At 44.9% G+C, this 10,000-nt stretch overlaps 2 protein-coding genes across 2 annotated transcripts in view; one reads left to right on the top strand and one right to left on the bottom strand.

The window, feature by feature from the left end:
- The window catches only part of LOC143002207 (myosin phosphatase Rho interacting protein), a 203,029-nt gene that overhangs the window by 135,237 nt on the left and 57,792 nt on the right, over positions 1 to 10,000 (bottom strand). The window lies entirely within an intron of this gene.
- Positions 4,669 to 6,949, top strand: LOC143001725 (C-reactive protein-like). The gene has a single exon (XM_076151476.1). It carries the CDS (start codon positions 4,737 to 4,739, stop codon positions 5,277 to 5,279), a length of 543 nt encoding a protein of 180 aa, XP_076007591.1. The 5' UTR covers positions 4,669 to 4,736; the 3' UTR covers positions 5,280 to 6,949.

The following is a 10,000-nucleotide window of genomic DNA, read 5'->3' as shown; positions in this document are numbered from 1 at the left end:
TGTCTGTCACTCTCACTGACAGACTGACTGAGTGCAGTAGATTCCGTGCCTAGGTGGGCGCGGGGACCGGAAGGTAACAGGCTCTGGACCGGAGGGTAACAGGCAACTCTCCAGCTACCAGCTGGAGAGTGAGGGACCGAGGTTGGAGGCGAACCAGCACCGGAGCGTGTGCCTGGTTCCCAGACGCGTGCCTTATCAATGAGCCACCGCCCACCCAATCTTAGAAGCCTCAATTTGTTTCTTTTGTCTCTTTGATTTGGTGCTGACATCACAAAAAAAAAAAAAAAAAAAAAAGTTTGGTCCCATTTTCCTAAATGACTTTATATATGACTTTAACAGGATATTTTTAGTTATTCAATCGACTTAGCATATATGGTAATGTCTTGTTTGGATCTCAACTACGTGTTCACATTTCAAAAAGTTTTCATTTATAATCTTACTTATTGAACATATTTCAAATAAATTACCAGTAAGATTAAAGTAAAGTAGTTAGTCTAGGTGTGATATAATTTATTTAATATCCATTACTTGTCTAAAATGTTCAAACGCAGCATCTACATGACACAAGGATAATTTTCTGTAAGTTTTGGGAAAATTTAGTTTTTGGTCCAGTTTTCCAGAGCGACAGTGTAACCATGGACCAAATCATTTGTTTTTAAAAAGCTCGTATCTTGGTCAGTTTAAGAGCTAGAGCTCTAAAACTTTCAAACACAGCATCCAAATACCACAGCTTGAGAAATGCAGCAAACATTTAACCAGCACACGCATACACAGAAATGCGCGCACACACATACACACGTACACAGGCACACATACACACGTATACAAACATTCACACATCAAACAGTCACTACTGCATACACATACACTTCTGTACCCCTCCGTAGCATGGATTTAACACGCACACACCGTAATGGCTCAATACCGGTGCGTCGCCACGAAGGCTAAACGGCTCTGACCTTTCAGCAGGAACATAAACACCTGACTTCCTGCCTGTTGTTTGTAGAGTGCAGTAACATCTTGTAGCACATCAAGCACATATATGAACTATAAACACAACACCGACCTGGTAGCGACACAACAACAACACGGCTTTCTCTCGTTCGCTGGTTTCACCTGCTGATTACCTGCTCTCACATGGAGACACCGCCCCCTAGTGGCGAAAGATGGATTCGACTTAAAACCAAGACATCCTGACTTCTCTAAATTAGGCTCCTCCCAAAAACAGGAGTGAAACCAAGATCACTGCGCCACAACTCCGCCAAGGAGGAGGTTCGACCTCTGCTTAGAGTTTGAAGTTCTACTTTATCAAAATTTTTTAGCAGTACTCTCTCTCTGTCTCTCTCTCTCTCTCTCTACACCAGGAAAAGGAGCCATCTTGTGGTGGTTTGTGAGAATACACACGCTTGTTTCAAATTAACAAATGATTTATTCAATCACAACTTTACATTATATTTGTCCATTTTAAAGCCAGTTTACGTGAACTTTACAGTCCTCACACAACTGAGATCACTAAAGAATATATTGATATTTTGCTACCACGTGGATTTGATCTATTATTGTTTTATCGGCGGTGGACAAATCGTTTATTATTTAAAAAGCCCATATCTTGGTAAATTTCAAACGCAGCATCTACATCAGTGGTCCCCAACCTTTTTTGCGCCACGGACCGGTTTAATATTAGACAATATTTTCACGGACCGGCCTTTAAGGTGTGGCGGATAAATACAACAAAATAAAATGATACGACCGGCATTTAAATATAATAATAAACGGGAATCCAATGTGTACTCGCAACTTTATCAGCAGCATTCTCGTAACATCGCGCCAACAACATAACATGAGTAACATCCTCTCCGCCCCCTAACGCTCTCTGGTCGCTATGGTAACGTTTAAACATGCCTTAAAAATAAGATACACCACAAAATCAAATGTAAAGTGCATGAAAAATACAACTCACCATAACGCTGAATCAATGGGAGCCCTGAGCCTGTTTGTCTGTAACCAGACGCTTGTTTCAAATTAACAAATGATTTATTCAATCACAACTTTACATTGTATTTGTCCATTTTAAAGCCAGTTTACGTGAACTTTACAGTCCTCACACAACTGAGATCACTAAAGAATATATTGATATTTTGCTACCACGTAGATTTGATCTATTATTGTTTCATCAGTCTATTTCTTCTTCTACAAATTCTATTTTTTCGTCTTCTCATTCTTCTTCTTCTAATTCTTCGTCTTCTTCTGAATTTATTCTAATTCTTCTTCTTCGTCTTCTAATTGTCGTTATAATTCTTCTTCTTCACCTTCTAATTCTTATATTTCTTCTTCTTCGTCGTCTTCTTGTTGTGTGTCGGTGAATCCTGAGGCTCAATTCTGTTAATTAATCAAAAAATATTAGCAGTACTCTCTATCTACACCAGGTAAGGGTGACATCTTGTGGTGGTTTGTGAGAATACACAGCTTGTTTCAAGCGAAGAAATGATTTATTAAATCATAACTTTACATTATATTTGTCAATTTTAAAGCCAGTTTTCATGAACCTAACGTTCCTCACATCACTCAGATTTCTTATAAGTTTTTTGGGATATTTTGCTACCACATAGATTAGGACTGTGTTGAGTTCAAGTCAAAAAGTCAAACTGTTGCCTCATGACCGCAAGGTTGTGAGTCCCAGCCCAGGCTGTCAGTGTGCAGGTGTGAGTCCTGATGGCTCTGATGTTGGGTCGGTGCTCTGGTGAGTCAGATGGACAGATGTTGTAAAAAGCCCATACCCTGACAAAGGAAAGAGCTAGAGAGCTAGAATTTCAAACACAGCATCTAACGGTTTGAGGATGCACTGCTGTAAGTTTGGGGAAATTTTAATTTTTACTCAAATTCTCACAACATGTCAGTGTAACCATGGCCCACATTGGTCATTTCTGTAAAAAGCCCATAACTTGCCAAAGGAAAGAGCTAGAGAGCTAGAATTTCCAACACAGCATCTAGATGGCACCAGGATCGGTTGGTGTAAGTTTAGGGAAAATCTTATTTTTTGTAAAATTCTCGAAAAATGACCATGGACCAAACTGATTACTTTTGTGAAAAGCCCCTAACTTGGTAAAGAAGAGAGAATACAAGTATCTATCATCTAGACTGTAGAGCAGGGATGCCCACACTTTTTCACCTTGGGGCAAACCTTGCATTTGAGTTCTGATCGGTTGTATTACTTTACAACCTATAACAACACTTGCTTGTGCACTCCTTTAGTTTATTCTCATAGACCATTAGATGAAGGTGCCGACTCGGCCGAGTGTCGGCTAACTTTTAACGATATGCTTTTTTGGGAATGCTATCGCGATCGACTGGTATTGGGCACCCCTGCTCAAGAGTTTCCATGGAGACCAGGTGGGCTCTCCTCAAATGAGAAACTTTGAGTGAATGCGCGTGCATCATATGGCTCAACAACGGAGCGCCGACGGCTCTGACCTTTCAGCAGGAACATAAACACCTGACGTCTGTTGTTTGTAGAATGCAGTAACATCTTGTATCACATCAAGCACATATATGAACTTATAAATACAACGCCGACCTGATAGCGACACAACAACCACACGGCTTTCTCTCACTCGCTGGTTTCACCTGCTGGTTACCTGCTCTCACATGGAGACACCGCCCCTGCTGGCGAAAAATGGAATCGACTGGAAACCAAGACGAATTCAATTCATGAAATGTTGCATTCAATGTTCAAATTTGCTCTTGATCTAAAGTTACTTGATTCAGGCCCTATGTATGCTTCAGTGTGTCCCCGGTGTGTGGACTCCTCTGGTCCTGTAGATCTGAACCGCTAGCTTTGATTCTCTTTAGAGTCTAAACTATCAAACTACTTAACCAACCAACCATACCAACAAACAAGACCCTTTGCATCTTTGTTTTCTTTTTCTCCTAGTCAACTCTGTGTGTGTGTGTGTGTGTGTGTGTGTGTGTGTGTGTGTGTGTGTGTGTGTGTGTGTGTGTGTGTGTGTGTGTGTGTCTTGTGGACGGTGTCACCCTGCCATGAGCCTCTCACACACCGGGCCTATTGTCGCGGCATCCCGTCCCCCCAGCTGACGTCATGGCCTGTGCTAGGAGGGACGAGGGCTTGGAGCACGGGACATCAGCCAGAGGACGCAGAGGACAACAGAGACACAGCAACAACATGGTAAGAGAAGAGGTTTAGTCCTCCAACTGTCATCATTCTATACATGTGGAGGGAGTTGATGTGTGAGTGACTTGTGAGGTGAGCTTGAATGTCTTGATCTCTGTGTGTGTGTGTGTGTGTGTGTGTGTGTGTGTGTGTGTGTGTGTGTGTGTGTGTGTGTGTGTGTGTGTGTGTGTGTGTGTGTGTGTGTGTGTGTGTGTGTGTGTGTGTGTGTGTGTGTGCAGAGCGCCCACAGTGATACGTTGGCCGTGTTCCTGCTCGGCCTCCTTGGCTTCTCTTTGGCTCTCACTTCAGCCACCCAAGGTACGACTCCAAGAACAGAATCCCATCAGAAGTAACAGGAGAAACACTTCAAATCTGCAGTTTAAACATTTATAGAGAGTTTGAGTCAAATCCAGGTGCTTTAGTGGCATTTTGCAGTATGAGACAGAGAATTGAGCTGCAGAGAGACACAGAGTCTGATCCGTCTGTCTGTCTGTCTCCAGTTGGTCTGAGCAAAAAGGTCCTGGTCTTCCCCTATGAGACGGACTTCAGCTTCGTGGCCTTGATCCCGATGAAGGCGATGGAGCTGCGGGCCTTCACCCTCTGCATGCGCGTGGCCACAGAGCTGCAGGACGAGCGGCAGATCATCCTGTTCGCTTACCGCACGCCGGACTACGACGAGCTCAACGTGTGGCGCGAGAAGGACGGCCGCGTCTCCTTCTACATGAGCGGCGACGGCACCTTCTTCAACCTGCCACCCATCGCCACCTTCCGCACCAGCCTCTGCTTGACCTGGGAGTCTCAGAGGGGCCTCGCCGCCTTCTGGGTCGCCGGGAAGCGCAGCACCTACCACGTCTACAAGCCCGGGCACACCATCCGCCCCAACGGCACCGTCCTTCTGGGCCAGGACCCCGACAAACACCTGGGGGGCTTGGAGGCGGTGCAGAGCTTCGTCGGGGAGGTGACGGATCTCAACATGTGGGACTACGTGCTGTCCGGGAGCACGATCCAGGCCTGGTACTACGGCCACAAGGTCCCCAAGGGCAACGTCTTTGACTGGGGTGCCATCGAGTACGAGCTGAACGGAAACGTGATGGTGGTGGACGATGACTGAGGGGACAAAGCTGTGGAGATCTGTGTCAGACTGGTGCTGATCAATCTAAGGGCCTCTCTTCCATTCTGTGTCATCTTAAGTCGACGCTTCTTCCTGCAAGAAGAGAAGTGTTTGTGTTCAGTGTCTCAAACGTGAGATAACATTTCATTTACCTCAGTTAATTCACTGAATTTACGCTAATCTAGAACAAGTAAACATCAAGCAGAAATACTGTTGTGCCACAAGTATCCACAAGGTGGCACTGTGCACTCGATCACATAAAGATGGATTAAACTGCCTTTTTATCCCTCACGCGTCCATTAACGTGATCTGATGTGTTTACACTGAATAAAGCTTCTAATGAGGCCAAAAGTGACTAAGTGATTAAAATGTTTATTTGCAAATTATAACAGAGGGTAATTGAATTAAAACCTCCAAAACAAATCTGACTTTAGGATTCCTTTGCTTTTAACAAATAAGTGTAATTTGTCTTTGTAAAATAACAAAAACTATAATATTTAAAAATCAAAAACCAGCACAATTGTCTCTCAGAGTGATGAAGCGCTTCTCTCCACACTTTAATGATTTAACAGCACTGAGACAAACAGTAATTATGATGTTTAAAAGCCGTTTCCGTGGTGTTGCCGCCGGTTACCAAACTCACTCATGAATTTTCCATGTTTCAGCTGATGTAAGAACGCTTTTGGGTCTGAAATAAACCTTCATCATGTGCATGGCTAATCATGTTTGTTATTAAAGAGAATGGGACTCCTTTGAACTCCTGCAGCTTTCTATGCACCAGTGTCTTATTTTGAAAAACTATACATTTCTCTTTTGACTTCAAAATAAATGATTCATTCATTGTATTTAAATCAGGTGGTCAGATTGTTGCCACTCAGAAAGTTAGACTCACCTTGTTTTAAATGCAGGCATTCATCCAGGGCTGCACCTAACGTTTCAGGGGCCCTGTGCAGATTTTTAATTTGCATAATTAAACTGGACTCTTGTTAGGGGGCCCCTGGTCTCAAACCACCAAGCAGACTACATGGACCCAAGTAGATTGATTATAATCTAGACCGGACCTGGCTTGGGTCCTGGGTCAGGTATGGGTTTCTACGAACCCCAATGAGCCGCGCGGATTCAACTGAATGAGGTCGTCCTTTTTGGGGCCTTTTTTTGTTTGCACTTTGACCTCATTTTCACATTTCAGAGTTCCTCAGCAGGCAAACAGAGACACAATCAGCTGTGTGTGTGTGTGTTCCGCTTCCCTAACAGAGGCCCCTCAGAAGAAGCTCCAGGTCAGATCTTCACCATCCAAGTGTAACACAATAACCCTGAGTTCCAGCTCCGTGCGCTCAGCCTCTGCCGGCGCCGTCGTGACCTCCTTGTGGAAGAAGAAGAGCCAGAAGTTTCCAGCACGCGGCTCGGGCTTCCCTTCAGGGGGGCAAAGTGCCTCGTTGTGAGTGAGTGTTTATTCTGACCCAATCAGCCGTCGGCTCTCTCGCAGCAGCTAAATAAGGAGAAGCAGCGCCGACGAGTTCTGACTGCGGGTCAGCAGCCAAATGTTCCACCTTCTTGGATGTTGCAATGCATCAATCTCTGTGCCCACTCACTGTGCTGTAACACCTTTGTGTACCATCTGCCCAAGCCTGGCATCTCAGCCCTCTGGTACACACACACACACACAGACACACACAGACACACACACACACACACACACACACACACACACACACTTTTGCATTTCTGCCCAAAAGGTGTATTAACTCCACACACACACACACACACACACACACACACACACACACACGCAAAACTTCCCACATATGTGAAATTTGAAGTTGACCTGCAAAATTAGTAATAAGCAATACAAATACTAGACAATAAAAATAAAAACTGAAAAAATTGAATAGTATATGGAAAAAAGTTTAAATATTTTTTTAAGCTATCAAATAATTATAATAAGAAATAATGACATCACTTCTATAACAGAAAGTCAGGGTGATGAAAGCTCAGTCATCAGATTTAACAGGACAAAGATAACAGAATTAAATAGAACAGAATGATGGAAAGGACATTTGTGACAAATATGTTAATAATACTGGAATGATAAGAAGCTTGTTTGTAAAAGTGAGTTTTGGAGGAGACTGATCCTGAGCCTGAGCCTGAGATGACAGAGTGGCTAATTATTCCCTGCACGCCGCCTGCTCTGCGTGTTTTCTCCCAGCGAGCAAACAGTTGCGGGGCTGCTCGTGCTGCTCACTCTGCTGTCCTATCTGCATATTGGCCCATGGTGGTGCAGGCTGTGCGGGGAGGCCTGCCTGCCTGCCCGCCTGCCCGCCTGCCCGCCTGCCTGCCTGCCTGCCGCTGACTGCACGTCCATGCGTGTGGAGCTGGTGAGATGTTTTCCACGCGAGAGGAGAGGCAGACAGAAGGAGGGCCGTTCTGGATTCCTCCCAGCAACTCCAAATAGATTTCCAGGCAAAACATATTTGCATACGTAAGACGATGCTAGGAGCGATCCCAGCCGCCGCCGCCACCGCCGCGTGCATGCATGTGTGCGGGGAACAGATGGAGGAGTCGTTGTTTTTTTCAGAGCTTTCTTGTAGAAATGTCAGCCCATTAAGTGGAGAGCTCAGGCGTGGGCTGCTTTGTTCACGTGGAAGCACCGGGTCAAGCAGCAATCCCATCAGATGGAAGTGAAACACTGAAGAATACGGTGGAATTTAAATGTTTGATTGATTGTAAACTAAGTGATTTTACTCAAATACTTAAGTATAATTTTAAGGACTTTTATTTCTACTTAATACTGCTCTAAATTTAGAGGGACGTTGCTCACTCTAAACTCTGGCTGCCTCGGTTCATAAATACATCTTTAACATTACTTTAGGTAGAAAATCCTCAAAGTTTTGTGTTAAAAACTTCACATCATCATTTGTTGTGAAAGATTTTGCATCTTTAATTTACCTTGTTCTAAAACTTTCAATTATTTTATACCATGATGTCCAAAATCTATCTTATGGGTTAATTCATTCATTTCACAGCTGTAGATTAGAGACATAAGGAGACAAACACGTCAACATGAACCAAATGTAAATGCAATTTATGATTCTAATTTTTCACAATCAATACATTTACTGTAGACACTACAACTATTTATTTTACAATTTAGTCGTGGAATATTCATACTCTTGCTTAAGTTAAGGACCGTTAAAGAATGAATGATCTTATATCACTTTGGAGTGAATTGTGAGGATCAACAAAGGAAACAAACGAGCTGAGACACAACACATATCTGACAAAAACTACAAAATGAACTTGAACTTAAAAAAAAGCAGTATCCCCGTCCCTCTCTCTCTCTATGAGGCAGCGGTCGCTCGCCCTCTCTCTGTCTCTCTGAGGCTGTGGTCGCTCGCCCTCTCTCTCCCTCTCTCTCTGAGGCTGTGGTCGCTCGCCCTCTCTCTCTCTCTCTGAGGCTGTGGTCGCTCGCCCTCTCTCTCTCTCTCTGAGGCTGTGGTCGCTCGCCCTCTCTCTCTCTCTCTGAGGCTGTGGTCGCTCGCCCTCCTCCCCTCTGGGCTGTATGAAATATTCACCAGTCGTCTCCATTAGAGTCAGACTGAATCAGGCAGAATGACCACACACACACACGGAGCTTTATCGCTCTGCGCTTAGTAACGCAAACATCACGCTGGAAAACACACAAAATCAGAGTTCTTAAAATCACACACACACACACACACACACACAACGGCAGTCCTTCCTTGTTGCAGCAGATGGACTGTAGCCTTTTCAGTTCAAACTTTTCACACTTTCTATGTGACCTTTTGTGTATGTGTGTGTGTGTGTCTATGTGAGTGTGTGTGTGTGTAAGAGAGTACTTGGCTCAGTCCTCCAGGCAGAGAAGCGAAAACGCACACTGACACTACCTTTGAGCAAAGTATATGTCCCATGTCAGGAACACTAAAAGTGAGGCGGCGTGGACAAAACAACAACAACGCCTGACAATAGGCGGAAAACACACACACACACACACACACACGTTGATGTGTCTCAGCCTGTGCGGTGTTGTGGGCCTCAGTGGAGCGGCGGTGCTGTATGGGGTTGCATGTTATTGGCAGATGCTGCTGCTCTTGGACGAGATGCGTGATGACAGAAGCCATGAACTCATTAGAAAGTGATTATTTACATTCATATTCATGAGACAGCGACACAATTGCCTGTTTCCCCCAACGACTCGCTCCAACGTGAACGCATCCGCCCGCTTCCCTGTCTCCTCCGCCCCCAGAGGGCCGTGGCGTTGGAGGGTGAAAGAGAGCGAGAGAGAGAGCGAGAGAGAGAGCGGCCCTGCGGTTGAATTCCCTTCCCTCGCCCCTGAGCCAGGCTCTCCTGTGAACGTAGGAGCTGGTGCCACGCCGGGAGACGGTCCAGGGCCTCGCCATTAAATATTACAGCCCCCTAAATGGATGGAGATTAGGCTCTGTGGGAATGTCGGACCCTAATTTACCCCGAGGCTAACAGGATGTGTGTGTGTGTGTGTACGTGTGTGTGTGTGTGTGTGTGTGTGTGTGTGTGTAGGGAGGGTCGGCGGTTGTTGTACATGGCACGCTTGTGAGAGTAGGTCAGTGGAGAATTTAGCGAGGTGGCACAGCAGCAGTTCATAGGTAAATGCAAGGTAAACGTTAACTCAGATACACAGCACAGCATATTGCCTTGCTCAAGGGCAATGGCAGGAAAATTTAAAT

The sequence above is a fragment of the Genypterus blacodes genome, unplaced genomic scaffold (genome assembly GCF_046128005.1).
Source record: "Genypterus blacodes isolate CSIRO-AG114 ecotype Tasmania unplaced genomic scaffold, CSIRO-AGI_Gbla_v1 ptg000055l_1, whole genome shotgun sequence".
NCBI classification, from domain to species: Eukaryota; Metazoa; Chordata; class Actinopteri; order Ophidiiformes; family Ophidiidae; genus Genypterus; species Genypterus blacodes.
This window is presented reverse-complemented; position numbering and strand designations above follow the sequence as displayed.